We start from the raw sequence: 16,694 nt of genomic DNA, 5'->3' as shown, positions 1-16,694 counted from the left end.
TCCTCTTCCCCTGCGGTCCCACCGCACCGTGTTCAGCGCCACGGCTGTGGTCGCGGAGGACAAACCCCCGCGACCCCACCTCTGGTCCCCTCTAGTTTCCACATCCAAAGGCTGGTGGCGGGTCACCAGCCAATGGCAGTACTACCGAGGGAACCGTCCACCAGGCCCAGAGCATCCACCAAATATATATATATATATATATATATATATACATATTGTTTGCCCTACACCAACTGGTGCCAACTTTCATTCATTTGTACCATATTACCTAGTATCTTGTACTCCAAGAGACATTGAACTGTAATTGCACAATGTTGCTCTTCCATTGAATTGTATTACCTATTAACTTTTCAGATTGGGTTGCCTTGCCTGCGTGCGTTTCTTTCTATTCTGAATAGCCATTTCAGCTTAGCAGCTGAGCTTAGTGACGTCATCTAGTAGTTTGTACGAGTATTTTTTGTTCTCATGTCTCGGCTCGACACTCATGCTATCGACGAAATTATGAACATAAAAAAATTGTGAATCGGTATTTAAAAAACTCTGTCTTTAAGCTAACATTATCGTAGACATAACATGATAAAAAGCGTATCTAAAACTCGGTGAATGTAAGAGAAAGGCCACGGAAATGATAAAAAGTAACAAACAACTGTCTCGCCAATTAGGATAACATTATATCAGTCACAATCTAAATCAAACACGCATAACGTTGGACTAAACAATGGGAGCCACGATAAAGTGCGTGTTTGTTCCATAATGTTCCATATCTTGGTCGGCAGACTATCTTCTAGCGTTCATTGTACTGATTAAATGATAAGGATTTTTACTATTTAAGACTTGTAGTGCAGACGTGTAGTGCTCTGCAGAAGAATTGTGTTTACTTAGTTATCTCTTCATTTTATATTATTGCAAACGATGTCTCATAATCAGGTTTCATGTTCAGATAATTTAGAACTATATTCTTAAAGTGGCACTTCCTATCATATCGATAATAAAATCATATTTCAAGATAGGACAAACAAGATTAAAAATCTTCTTTTTCAGATTTGGTTTTTTATTAATTTAACCTAAGTAATATTACTTACTAAGGTACTAAATAACTCAATCGCCGTTTACATACAATCAACTAAGTATGACTAAAAACTTACAGGTAAATTGAAAATATTACGATTAACTCATTTTGATGTTTCGAATGAAAACATATTAAAATAAACGAGAGTCAAGCTATCGTAATCAGTTATTTTACTTTAATTTATCAAAAAACACGTGTGGTACTCGTATATACGTAAATTAAATGCGTAATTGGTCGTTTGTGATACTTTATATAATCAAGTTACTGCGCAATAAGAGTATTATCAAATATTATCGACCCTTCCCGTCGTAACATTTGCGTTTTCCTTATCTATCACATTTAGGTACTTGAGCAATTATCACTTCTTTTAATAAGGCTTATTACATTTTACTTATTCCTAGGTACTTTACTTCTTATAGATAGTAGACTCATAGTATAGTAGGTACATCGAAGTTCGAAGACAAAACTAAAATTGTAAGTTTTAACATATTAACCATAACCTTAATAATAAATACATTTATGAATCCATAATATCTAACAGTACTTACTGATTTAATTTTCGGAAAATATTATATATTTTGTCTTATATTTTGTCTATGAAGACATACCTATAATGAAAAAATATTGATAAATAAAGAAAATTATACAATTACATTTATGTACATGGTACAAGCAAACATTTGTAAGGAAAATAACTTTCCCTACTAAAATCAGTTAGGTGTGGTCTTCGATAATTTTAACTATGTCTCAAAAAAAAACTTATCTCGATGTACAAAACAATATCGCGTTTTTATCCATTACTCAAGGTTAAATAAAAACATTATTTAAACATAGCAACGAAATCTGTGCAAAACTTCCGTGAACCGCGATAACGCTATCAAGAGTGACTACTGACTACATGACAGTTGTATTAAGACATTGCATACTATAGAAAAAGTGATCAAACCCGTCTTTACGGGAAGGTTACCAGCATAAAATTTGAAATGAAAAATAGAAGTGCGATTATTAAAAACACGCAGATCGCTACCGATGTTATATATTAAAATAATGATTAATTTTTTTTAAAGTAACTCTTAACCATAATTCAATATCGGAGACTCCTTTTTATATCTTTAGTTATTTTTAAAATATTCGTATTTAACGCTTCGTTCATACAACGTAATTGAAAAATCAAATTGAAAGTTGCTTTCAGGGTCTTTGATGCTATATATCAGACGACGACAAGTTAAACCGTTTATGGCACTTCTTGTTTTTGAAATTCTAAATTCTATGGTTACCTGTTAGCACACGAGGAAAGTGTTTCTATTTCGATCTAACTCGTCAGGTGACCTGTCAGCTGTCACGCCTCTGAGAGAAAAGGGTGGAGAGCTGCCAAGGGCCCAGTAACAAGATGGTGTTGTGCATGAATTGTAAGGTATATTTGAGTCGCTATAATCATACTTCAATGACATACCTACGTCTGTAGTTCGTTTTTCTATTTAATTCTATGTTGCCAGTAAAAATACCATCCTAAAGAGTAAAAATTTAATCAGACGTAAATAAATTCATTAGAAACAGAACAAGGGCGTGAGTCTTTATTAGATTATATAGGTATTAGCCATTCCAGATTCAGATAATAAATGTGTTCAATATCTATTGCCAGATCAGGAGTTTTGAGTAGTCACTATTTGTTGTAACTTATCATCATCAGTTTTAACTTATCATCATAAATTACATAAAATGAAAAGATTTATTCAAATCCAACTCGTTTTCCTTATTTAATGAACCCAATGAGTGACCGAATATATCCAGCATGAAAGTAGAGCCAGATATGTTGATTTCATGCTACTTTGGTAACGAACGTTATTACATTGATATCTCATCTGCTTTTCCTCTAACGCAGAATGTAAAAAATCAATCAACGGGAAGGGATTAAACCATTTTCGAGAATTCTCATAGGCGAAGGGCAACCTGTCACTATTTCCGAATCTCTTATCCACCAAAAAGCCCGCTGTTCAGCTAAACGTGGTTTCGTGTCTTGTCTATCCCGTGAGGCATGAATACGTGACACTGTGTATGTAGATACAGAGTTCTAGAAAGAACATTCAATATTTCTCATGCAAAACATCAGCGGATTTCCGTCAGAATCAGTCTAGACAACTGAATAGAGCGTGCATACATAATATATCTAGAAAGTGACAGGTCTCAAAACGTACAGTCGCGTTCCCTTAAATGTATTCACTGTTGAATATATTGCAACATTGAGCAATGAAATACGTGATGCAGATGCACACTGTGATTGGAAAATTATGTATGGAACAAATTTCTGGTAATGCCACTTCCGCCTGGTCCTGGTAGACCTCTACTAATTTATTTCTACCGTTTGTGGGCTGATTATGATCACTAAGGTTATTCAACCCCTAACTAATCTAACCCTAATAACTTGAATAAATTAAGTACGTATATGAGTTTTCATCGTACATATGGTCAAAATATATAGATAGGTATATCAAATAAAATATATTACGTTCGGCGAATCACGACTGTAATAACGATGTATGTACATAAAAGGCGAATCCTCATGATTATACAAATAAGCGGATCACAAACAGGACACGACACAGTTCAAGCGATGATGTACGTATGTACATGTTGTACACACATATTCAAATGATAAGGGTCTGATAAGACCGTCTCGCGCAAGTAGGCCGCCGATACGAAGCATGTGACGAAAGCTTGCCTAAACTTTACATAGCCATGTCCTTCATTTCACTCTAGTACTTCCTTTTATTATTGACATTCTACATAATATATTCTGTATATTCTTTAACTAGGATTTGCCTACTAATACTGGCCTGGCAAATAAAGACTCAAAAGCAGCGAAGAAAAAATAGTGGACTCTGAGGTCCGATGCATTTTACTTTTTGTGATGCAACCGTAGCGGTAGCTCTAACGTAGATTGAGATGAAGTGAGTTCAGAATACACGGCTGTTTTTTTTTAGAAATCTTTCAAAAAAAGAACAAGGATTCATTTTAAATGCCATTTCAATTTGCTACTGTGGACATGTAAGTATGTTTAAAAGGTAGTAGGTATTTAAATCTGTCTGGCAGCTTTCACACGAGATCGTCAAAATAATCGGATGTAATGCTACTGCTATTGACAGGCGCGACAGCTCAATATAAGCCGTGACTCTGACATGACACGACAAGCGAAATTTTGTTAATACAACACTAAATAATAGCCTGCAGGTAGAACTCATGTAGCTTTGCATCCGACATTTAATTTTAAAAATCCTGGTAGTGACCACGTTCTTTCTCAATCGGAATGCATCAGAACTGAACCAATTTAATTACTAGACTTTATTCAGACTTTGTATTCACAAAAAAATTAGTTATAGTTAGTTAGTTATACGGGAGTAGGTCCCGTGGGAATTTCGAGAATTCCTTATCCTATCCATTTTTAGTGCTCTCCTACCATAACTTTGTTCAAGGAGTTTCGGTCGCGCGTTGACATTAGACAGCAATGGAAGAATTTCATAGTTACTGATGATTGAATGATCTGAACGAACTATTAGCCGATAGTGAGGAGCTTAATTTTTTTTATAATTTTTTATTTCTTTTAAAGATGAGTTTGCATGTCTTAATTTTACAAAACGCAATACTTAAATGTAAGCACCCAAATATAAATTTATGCATAATGATTTTGAATAGAGTTCGCAATTTGCCACTCCTTATTAATTTCCTGAATAAGTAATGACAAAAAAGGTGTAGAGGCGTGCGCGATACATATTTATAAAGGTTGGTAAGAACTTCATTAACTCCAAATCATCGAGGAAGTCTCATGTCATGACTTACTGCTTTGTTACACTATGTCACTGTATCTAGTTAATTTTATAAAAAAATAATGCTTATAAATTATACTGATACCGAGTGTTGTGTCTGCATAGTTCTAAAAACGTTGTAGTGACCATCTCAACAAAATGCATTGTATATATTTTTTTGATTGATTTTGATTGTTTGTCTTCAAGCTGCTTCAAGTCTATGTAGGTAGATAGACTACACTCATAAATACACTGCGTTTACGAGAATAAAAAATCAACAGTAGACCTTATAACAATAAACTTTTATATTTATTTCATATGTTTTATACTATTTTAACAGTTCCTGTTTAAAACCTCTCGCCCAAACGATTTTTGAAACTATCACGAAACGCATTTTAAGCATATATAAATATATAAACACATGTAATGTTCTTAAATCTGTGTAATTTTAAGCAAAAAAGTTACTTTCGAAAAAAAGTTGATTCATGTAATAAAATTAGCTTATCTTAATACAACAGCGGCACTTTTAATAATGATTAAAGAATAAAACAAAATTACGTAAAGGCTAAATAATTCTCAGATATCGATGAAGAAAAATACCAAATAGTCAAAATGTCACGGTCATTCGCATCCAATTGTCTACCGCGGAAAGCTTTGTCGAAGTCGAGCTTACGGTATGCGCTCGCGGTGCACTTTGACATTGAATAATAATAAAATGGTTAAAACGTGACTGGATCTATTTTCAAAGCAGACGTTAGCTTGACAGGTCTTTAAGAACTCTTCATTAAAAAAATAATCTACGCACGCAATCTACCTACTGGTGGTAAAAAATAAATTGACAGACGAAAACATGTTCGTAATGTTTTTGTCTGTCAATTTATTTTTTACCTTGGTAATTTTATTTATTTTTTACCTTTTTATCTTGGGAATAACAATAATAATAAAAATACTTATTTAAAAAATCATCAAGTGTCAAGTTAAAACTTATATTTTGTCGATATATATTTTTTTGTTTTAATTTTTATTTTTTGTTTTTTTCTATAGAAATATTAGTTTCAACTTTTGCTTCAGAATGTAGTATTTGATAAAGTTATATAGGTGTTTATCACAACGAATATTTGAGACTTTAATCAAAGTTAGTAATTAGTATAGCATTAGCAATCAGGAGTTATGTTTACAATATCGACTGTCCAGTCCAGCACCACATTTTAGTAAGCTTTGTCATCGAAAATCAGTCGTGACTGCGCCAGCCTTCGTATGCTTAACCAGGCTAAATAAATTAGAATACAATAGAGCGTAATATACCTGACATGCAATTAATATGCATATACAACATATATAAGTCCTGTGTAATTTAGGACCTATTTACATAGTGGTTTGAGACTTCTTAATTTATAGTCTTATCTGCTCTTAATTATATTTGCCTTTCAAGTTCATCGAACCTATATTTTATCCAGGAAACATAAAGTTTCAGGCCAATACAAACAACTTTTCCTTTAAAATATGAAGTCCTAATAAGGGTAATCAACTTTCTGTGGTAACCCTAATGTGTATTGCCTCCACAAGGCTGTACTGTAGTATAGATCTCGATTGCTTGACCGCAGTTTGCAGAGGTCAACTTAAAAAAAATAATTACATCACAAAACAACATGTTAGCAACATTAGAAGAGCAAACTGTGTCGGTAATATGAAACCTGTCATTCATCTTGAAATATTCAATTGGCTCATCATACCACTGTCGGCTTATATTTTATGGTGGCATAAGATTTTAAAACAAATGTTATTATTAAGTGGTTTTTATTAACCTTGTGTTGATCTTCACTTGTGTTAACAAAAATGAACGCTATAAAAAATATGCCGGAATCACGAATTAATGCTTCAGCAACGACGATATATTCACACTTGATTTCCGAGCTCTAGTTAATAGGAGCCCGTGGTAAACATAAATAATCAAATAACTTCTATAAGTATATCTCTGTATTGATTACCTCGTGTGCAAAAACGAAACCTAAGGACTAGATTTATTATCGCAGCTCAAGATATTCTGTATGTAGAGATATATCTATATATCCACGGCAATAGCGGATTTGAATAGATGTCCTGTTTATACAAAATTAGAAATCAAACTTGTTCATTAAATAATATTTACTTGTTTTAGTTAAACCGTGTAAATATGTATGAGTATGACCAAAAGAAATATAGTGCAATAAGAAACCTTGACCTGCAGTGAATGTCGTGGCAACAACCTGTTTTCATCGCGAACCTACCGTGTGTGATCTCAACGACGACATCACGCGGATTCTTATTCCTTTCGTTGATACAATTCGAGAAATAACAATACATTGGTAATCAAATAACACAGTTACAGACAAAAACTATTGGGGCCAACTGCTTTTCCCAACAATCATCTTGTCAGGACGCAAAAATGTGAGGAAAAAATGTCGTTCGACTGCAGCTTTGATATCGCTAGTAACCTGTGAAGCTACTTTCATTACATTCAGTGTACTTGCATAGATTGCCAGAACACTACTCGATGTAGTGTAGTATAGCCGAATACAAAATTGAAAAGATGAAATATGTTGATATGTAATTAAGAAAAAGATGTTTAGAAATAATATAATCTATATATTGATAAATATAGATCTTTTTTAAAATATCCTACTAGGTACTGGGCGCAAATGAATACATGTGTACTTTCTTTTCTTATATTGTAAAAATAAGGTTATACGACCATCTCGTCCTATTTAATGATAAAAATATAAATCGTGATAAATATCAATCGATTGACGTGATAAAGCCGGTAAGTACAAGTGACAAATTGTTACTTCGGATCGGCTCCAAAATAATAAAATTAAATCAATCAACTAATCAAGATAGTTTGACTGACGGTTGACTGATTTCTGACACGCCTTATACAAAACAGCTTCTGACTTGTTCAGTCAGCTGTGAAAAATGAAACAATAGAGCATAGTCACTTATTGATTAATTATTGTGGGCTAATTCTTATAATCGAAGGTGACTAACATTAGGGTACCAACACATGAAGGTGGCGCCTGGACTAAAGTCATGTGAAGGTGGAATAAAAGCCTTGGTGAGTCACATTCAGTAGGAATGTCAAGTACTCACGAGGGATTAAGGAATTTTAAGAATGCTGTATCGATTGCATATAAGTAGGTAAGCTTTTTTGCTGGCAGTATCACTCCAAAATATCGTATAAATCTGTCTTTTTTAAAACTCTAATATGGATTTCATTAATAATTGTTGCTTGCTTACCTTTTTAGTTTAGACAAATCCATCATAGAGCTGTGATTGGTGACTAGGATTCATCACCAACTAACATCATGTTTTGTCAAATCAAAACATTTATTCAGAAATTAGATCTTTACAGGCACTTTTTCACATCATTTTTATATGAAATAGTTATTTCTCACAAGCTACAAACTACTGGATTTCGGAACGACCACTGCTGAGAAGAAATGTCGAAAGAAACTTATTTGAACAGTGTTGGTCCCTATCATGCCAGAATTGTTTCTTACAATTTTTTTTTTCTAATAATATATCATATTTAGATTGATTTAGAAAAAAGACTCATTGGCATCTGTCTCAACATAAGATTAAGGTACCTAATAGTTAAGCTGAGATAAACGCGTCTAGACAAAAGAAATTAATTAATCTCCATGTGCTCGACTTGCAATAAGAAGATGAGCAAATATCTCCACAATAGGAAAGTGTAATGAATCAGTAGTGGCCGAAGTGGCCAGTGCAACGATCGCCGCATTGTCATGCTAATGGAGCTGGCCTCAGCGGTGGCCTGTTCCCATCACAACATTATTGCATCACTGCCCAACTATCCAACCGGAGATTCTCAAACTTTGCTCGTCCGTGAACTAGATTGCGCTGTCATTGTCATTGATTTTATTATTCGTTAAGATTTCGTTGATTGACTGTTTGATATCAACTTCAAAATAGGTATGTAGATTTTAGTCGTGATTTATAAAGTATTTAAATCATATTTTTTATTAATACAAAAATTTATGTGAAAAGTTACTATGAAATACTTATGAGAAATAGATATTTGTGAAGGTATTTCTCCGTAGTACATAAAATTGCATACAAGTATTTATCAAGTATTCAAAACTGTGCAATGGTTTTTCTGAGAACTATTTAGAAAATATTTAATGTTTTTTTTTTGTAAAATTAATGTCATTACTAAATAGCTAAGATAAAAAACAAGGGCCCTGAACTTTGAGAAGTGGCGGCCTATTTTTACACAATTTAAATACACTTGACATGTGTGGTTTAGATAAATTATGGGCGACAACGTCATGAAAAGCTCGTATTTTATCTTCCATCAGTTTATATTTTAGCTGTAGCTATAATTAACACAATTTAATTAACATACAAACTGCACTATTGTCTTTCTTAATGTCTCGTGTCGTAACAAATGATACTTGTTTAAGGTTAAATAGAATATTTACAACCAATCGTCTGATTTTGTCTAAGTACCTACATATTTATATAATAAGTTGTCTTTCGCATTCTCATAATTTGACATACTCAAGAAACGTCACGTAAAATTATTATCTTGTGAAAGTGAAAAAAAATAATTTCTATAGTTTTTGTTTTTATATTGCATGATAATAACTATTTTTATATTTTATAAATATTTTTCTACGATTGTATATATTAATTAATCAGAGATATTTTATATTTTAAATAGTTTACTGTACCGTATTATAGGAAATAACCGAATTTTAATTATTTACTAGGGACAAAATTAGGCCTACATCCGAATTCCTTACTATGCCTAAATATCTCTAATGTATAAAATAAAATAAAGATTGCATATAAAAACAAGAACAATCTTACAGATCTTGCTCAATCTTGCGCTCCGTTGTAATCAAGCGTTTCTAGTAAACGTAGTTATTACATGTACTCTGTGGTTCCGAGCTACACAAACAGGACAATCTTTCATTAATATTATTTTAAAATATTCAAAAAAGTATCAAAAGCCTATGTTTAAGATGTCGATTCAAAGATATTATTTTACTGAGCTGTATAAAATAGAACGATTATTTATAACTAAATCGACTGAGAAATTACACTAGTGTAATTTTTCAATCCATTTAGTTTAACCAAAACCAACGTAATCGTGTAAACTCCGAACTGCCTAATAAATACGTATAAAATAAAAACATTGTATTAACAACATTTGCCCAACAGTAAGGCATAAACAGCTAAAGAAAAATATTATAAACAACACGCCTTAACAAGACAATTTGACTAATTGGTTAATAAATAACGCCCGACTCAATCCATAATTCACACCCAAACAATGATTGTGAAATCTTCACCTCCACTTTTTAATGAGACATAAGGAAGAGTCAATGAAGAGAGAAGCCACGTAAGTCGAAATTTGAACCCACTCATAATAGTCCGCTAAGTATATAGTTAATTACTTGAAAAGAGACAAAATAAATTTTGTATTAAATTCTATCTGAAACAGATTTATTGATACAGAAATCTTTTAATATCTTGTGTTCTCTTAAAATGTTTTCTTCGTGTAGTTTCACTATTTTTGGGAATCCTAGGTGTATTTGTTTGCGAAGGTACAGAACTTACATGACATATATTTATTCATTTTGTTTGACTATACTTAAGCACATACCATAACACTATGAATTTGAAAGCTTACTCATAATTGATTTTTCTTTCAATGAGGCTGTGGTTTATTTTTATGTGTTGCAGTAAAAACCTTGAGTTCCAAGATAATCGACAGTTTCATCCGGTAATCAGACTTTATTTCGAATTCAACATAGTTAAGCAAGTACCTTGATATTTTTTCTTATGTTTTTATCAATTTTAACTAATGACGAGTCTCGTAAGTATGATGAAAACATGGTGAGTAAATTAGTAAAATAATAATAACTTATGAAGAAATGTAGTCATCTCGATTAATGCTTTTAATCGGAACCATAATCGAGTAAATGCTTTTTAAATACTTAGACAAGCGTAATGATCCCAAGGTGGATAATGTCTGTTGGAGATAAATTAATAATTACTAGACCTTATACGTAATACATGAATGCCAGTAAAATAGGTCACTTACCTTGAATACTATTTTCTCCTTTTCCATTTTGTGTCCTTATTACTTATACTCTGTCCTGAAATGAAATGAAGAACATTATTATGAAGACACATATACAATATTACATTAACCTAAATAAAATAAGTGCCCAATGCTAATAATTTATGTATTTATTTTTACTAATGTATTTGTTGTTTAACATTGCCCCAAGCATACAACATATAATAAGTATGAAAAACAAATAACCAAGGTTACACTTACTCTAGCGAACGTTGTAAGTATATGTATTGTATAATTTACTCATTCAGTTACATACGATTTGCAGATTATTAAATAAGTTATGTAACAAATTCTTAATTTCGTTTGCATCAAATCATTAAGTTAATTGGTGTTGATCGTGAACAATGTAATTATTGAAACGATACTTAACTACAACTTACATAAGAATTAATGTGAATTAAGGTTAGGCATATCTACAGAGAAATATTTTTTTAACAGTATTTCCAGTAACTTTTAGTTTTTGTAATAAGAACTTATTATTAATTCAAAATAAAACTCCGCTATGCCAGTAACAACTGACAAAAAATCTCATTTGTTTAAAATCTGCAAGATCTTCCTGTCCTGCGTGGTTGCTGGTTGTTTACACCCAAACAAGTACTACACTTTAGTTCAAATTTTGCTTTAGAAACCATAATTTACTCGTCTTAGGTATATTCAATTACTGAACTTTAAATCCAATTTAAAGTAAATTGTTGGCTCGAGGCAAGTTATGTCCTTCGTAGGGATTCTCTCGCTCTATCTGTGGCATAAGACCTCTAGCCCTCGATCCTATCGCCTCACCTGAACTATGTAGGTATCTAATTTTCTGTGGGAATTATAAACTTAATTTTCGAGGAAAAATGAACAGTCTTGTGTATTTGTTTTTATTTTTCAGCGAAGAGAACAAATAAGTTACTATACCAGTTTTGGAATCATCATCAGTTAATTATTCTCATAATTAAAATCAAAAAAATAATGACAAATCTACAGACATCAAAGGAAAAAGTTTATCATAAGTGCTTTTTTTTTTGTAATTGTTATGAACTAAGAATAGGAAATACTTCCAAGGCGTGAGGTAAATGAGTATTAAATTTAAGTTAAATGGCATGCGTATAAGTACTTGTACTTAATTATATTTACTCATCTGAGATTTAATTCACATGATATGAATCGAGTTATAAATTGTCTGTCTATAAACAAAGTGAAACACCTCGAAGGATCGAAACCATAATGGTTGTAAGCTCACGGAATATTTCTCAATCTCGGATCAGAAATTTCAGATAAGCCGTAATAAAAATTAATGCCGGTTATAAATACAGAAGCTTAATATACGTCACTTTATGTATTTATTGGGGTGTGAATTTCATCGTCAATTTTACTGATTTAAGTAAGTTGATGTAATTTTTTGTTGTTTATTTCCAGAGATTTTTTGTTCTAAAATTACTGTACTTATATGAAATTCAAGACTAATGAATATGTAATGCTTCTAATTTAAAGAGTACCTATTTAGTGCAATCTATTACTCAATTACCATCATAATTATTTTAATAGACAATTTGGAACATTATAAATTCTAAATAGAGAAGATATTGTACAGTATACTTAAGTACGTATTCATGGATGAAATAAATTATAATGTGCTTAAGATATAAAGTAATTCAAATTCAAAATATGTAAATAATTAGAGTTACACATTGTAAACACAGTAAGAAGCTAGTAGAACTCTACTAGCTTCTTACTGTGTTTCCACCGCACCAACTGGTGCGGTGCGCAGAGTAGTAGACGCGATAATATATAGGTACGATATATACCACTTTAAGCGGTTGCATGTTGTGTGCATTTTGCCACATAGAATATTGTTGGGTAGGAGAAGAAATAACTAAGTAAAATTAGTAATAATTAAGTAAGTAAATTATTTCCATACAGTTAAGCTGCCAGAAAGAAAAAAAAGAAGTCAGCAAAATAGCTAAGTTTCATGAACTGAATTTAACTCACTGATTCATAATATAAAATAGTTTTCTTTGACGCGGTTCAAATATACATTAAAAAGTTGTACTTTGAAAAACTTGAAATGAGTACGTACTTTTAGAATTTTACGTCGATGTAATATTTTCAATTAGGCAGCAGTGACGTACTTGACGCAAGGTTAATTGGCATAATATTCTGTAACGGCCGGGAAGCATCGCAATTTACTGGCAAGCGGCACCTGCTTGCTGCATATTTTTTTTACACGACTGCCCAAAAAAGGTTATTTATTTTTTATCTTTTATTGTCCGATGCAATGTGAATAAAAAATGTTTCTTGTAATGACTAGAAGTAACGTAGGTAACACATTCTTAAACTTGCAGTAAGACCATGTACTTAAGAAGATAGCAGGATGTTAGGAAATAGCATTTCTGCCTTTTATGGTTCGGTAAACTTTAAAATTCATAAAAAACTACATTGAAACATCGTTATTATTAGTCAATTAAAACTATATAAACATTAAGCCTTGAAATGTTGAGTCTATATACAACAATGTATTTAGTGTACTATTATTTTTGAATAGTGCCTAATAGGTGAATTGCACCGTCCAAATTGGCGTTGATTTTAACCGGCGCGCTGCTGACGTTTAGACAAAATGGCGTACTTAGTACTTAGCGTTTTTCTGTGCACGTTAAAGTCAATGGTGACGGTGCAACCCACGCTAAAAGTCATTGTAATAAAAAAAGATAATCATTTTCTTAATCAAGGATGTTGTGTACTGACCATTGCGGTTAGACAATCACATCTAATGAATTCCATAAGATGCGCGTGGTGGCTACGTGGCTAGTGATGTCCCACCTTGCGTAAGAGATGAGACAATTGTGCAATTTGGGTGTGGAGTCTAGCTCGCTAGTGGTCTATCCGGCTCGGATAACTGACCTCTCGGCCTAAGTATCTTAAATAAAGGACTTTTAATGGCGGTATTAAAACAATTTGTTGTTATATGTCGAGTACCTATGAGCTGAGCGTCTATCATTTTTGTGTTTTTTGCTTGGGTTTGGGGTCTCACGGCCGACAATGCGACATGCGAAGAGGAACACGCGAGTATGAGATACTGAGTTTTATATAAAATTATTTATTACAAGCCTTTATTTACCTGTCCCGATGTTGTCTGTCCCTAATCAAATCTTGCTAGTTAAATTTCACCTACGTGGATAGGTTCCACTTGTCCTACAGTGAAATTTCCCACGTCGCTTCATGACAATACATTATTATGATAAGCATGACCTGAAAGTGCACCCATGGTCGGTTCCCAACGAGGAAACTCCTCAATGGTTATAACACGGCCATGGTTTTTCTGGCACGCGAGATCTCTCTGATGGCAATAAATAAAAGCTTGTTACAAAAACTTCCGAGTTCCGATGGCACGTTAAATTTATAACACAAGAGCTTTCCTTTCATAGGTTATGAATAAAGATGCCGTTGTAAACTGTCACTGAGCGTTGATTTGAAAATTTAATAAATGTTTCCTGAGACGTTTGTAACGCGGTGTCTTGAAGTCACGAACTCGCGGTTGTGGTCTCTGTTGTAATTACAGTTGTATCACTCGCTGATGAGAAAATACTTTAAATGGGAAGAGAGTGGTTTACATCTCGTTATATAATGCAAACTTCTGTAAATCCTTTGGTAGGTTCTTTAAATTATTCTAATACGTATAAATAAGTAAAAACCCACTAAAATCCATTGTGAACATCGATTGTAATTATCATTAGTTTAGTTATTTATTTACATATTTCCTACGTTTTGTTACGTAATTAACTGTTTACAATGAAAAGCTTGTGTCCTTGATACGAAATACTTGCTAATGATAATCAACATTAGCACGCATCGGTTGGGTGACTCGGAAGGATGCGATTTCTAAGCGGAACCAACGGTCACCAGGAAATGTCGGCCAGATAGTTTACTACTTACTAAGTTAAGGATAGTAAGTCCTTATTAATTTCAATTCTTTTTCGATAGTACTTATACACGTCTACTGTTAAACGAAACTACGATCGGTTATAGAAAATATCACTTTTATATATATTTTTAGAGTAGTTATTTGAAAATTAAACGTTGATTTTCCTAAACTTAAAATGTTTACTTCATACCTGCCTCTACCATTTCATGAAAGGTTATGTACATCAGGGTCCAATATTCAACAAATAATTTTCCCAGTGTAGGTCTGTACCTAAATAACTATGGTGATACTAGTAAGGTACTGTGGCATCATCCAAGCATTACTGTTTCTGAGAGTAAGTCTTTTGCTAGCAAAAAATCTATGTAGGCACAACCCCTTTCATATTTGCTACTGTTTTCAAAAAGGACTAAATTTCAAAACAAAAAAATCACGAATTTTTGTGACTGTCATAAAAAACGATCCGTTCGGTTATTATATTTATTAAAGTTGCCTTTGGTCATGGCAAATAAAATATGCTTGCTAGATTGTACCTGACTCAGTATGACGTATAAACTAATGTAAACGCATCAATCAAAGTGGAAATTCTTTCATAATTTTCTTCCGGATAGATGCAATCTTCTTGTAGCTTTTTGCTATACGTTTTTTGCCAATCATTACTATATAAAGCTAGACTGAATATACCTAGCTTGATATTTTTGCAGCACATCTGCTTTAAATACCATATGTATCAGTAGGTACATTTCTAGCTGAAAATCAGCTCTTTAGCTTCCAGACATAGGACAAAGCAAAGCTGGGATCTTATTCGGTTCTTATCATACATAATACTTATTTTTATATCGCACAAAATTTTATAATTACAAAAATATGCACACAAACGATGGAATTTAGCGGCATATGGCATGATCTACGCCGTTACACCAAACAGAGATGGCAAGGTTGTGCGATTAAGTGCATCTAGTAAATAGGAATTAATTAACTTATTATTAAATAGGAAGGTGCCCTTATATATTTTTTTTGGCACAGACCATTTAACCTAAATGGTCTGTGGAGGTAGGTTAAATAACTCTTTTCAGGCAGGTATATCGTTATTCGTTATTTAGACATTTAAATTTTCTAAGGAGGTACCGCAACCTAGTTCAATACCTAGGTACCTATACATATAAGAGATAAAGATATATTTACTTATGTTTGTAATGGTAGATAAGTATAATAAATAAATACATTTTAATTATATCCTATTACGATACCTTAATCAGTCTAAAGGTTTATCTGATAACATTGTTTCATCACGCAAAAATTTATATTGTAAGTGGATCATATCTATGTGTACTTACTTTTTCAAAGTTATCAAAACATGCAAAAAAACTTGGTCACAACACTAACAAAATGCCCGGTGTCCAAATTAATAACTAATTTAGATTCAATGAACTCAGGTTGTTTACGCGGTTGTCATGGCAACGCGTGTGAGAATTCAATATGGCGTCGGGTGCGCGTGCGCCGCTGTGTTCGGTCGCAGACTGGCTGCTTGCAGCTGCGCCGGCGACCACCACCGAACCTCTTCAAAAGCGAGAGGAAGTGCCGAGCGGGTTTGTTGCACGAGGACAAGTGCGCGTGAATCCAATGATCTACCATTGATTTCCATGCACACAGCCCACGGATTAAACTAGCAAGAGTCAAGACTAACGCCTTCACTTCCATATTTCCTATTCATTAGTAAGCCAAGCGGATGAATAGAATGTAATTGTCAAATTAATTAATACCTTGTGTAAAATC

At 32.9% G+C, this 16,694-nt stretch overlaps 1 protein-coding gene across 2 annotated transcripts in view; it reads right to left on the bottom strand.

Annotated features, from left to right (window-relative positions):
* LOC128674813 (uncharacterized protein) overlaps positions 1 to 16,513 on the bottom strand; it is a 66,763-nt gene extending 50,250 nt beyond the window's left edge. The window contains exons 1-2 of one of the 2 annotated variants that reach the window (XM_053753751.2): positions 16,256 to 16,513; positions 10,979 to 11,033 (exon numbers count right to left, since the gene is read on the bottom strand). In XM_053753751.2, the coding sequence (XP_053609726.1) occupies positions 10,979 to 11,005 (27 nt within the window). In that variant the 5' untranslated portion in view covers positions 11,006 to 11,033; positions 16,256 to 16,513. Of the gene's footprint in view, positions 1 to 10,978; positions 11,034 to 16,168; positions 16,232 to 16,255 lie in introns of those variants that run through there. The other variant, XM_053753760.2, reaches the window with a different exon arrangement.
* Between the last annotated feature and the right edge of the window lie 181 nt (positions 16,514 to 16,694).

The sequence above is a fragment of the Plodia interpunctella genome, chromosome 2 (assembly GCF_027563975.2).
Source record: "Plodia interpunctella isolate USDA-ARS_2022_Savannah chromosome 2, ilPloInte3.2, whole genome shotgun sequence".
NCBI classification, from domain to species: Eukaryota; Metazoa; Arthropoda; class Insecta; order Lepidoptera; family Pyralidae; genus Plodia; species Plodia interpunctella.
This window is presented reverse-complemented; position numbering and strand designations above follow the sequence as displayed.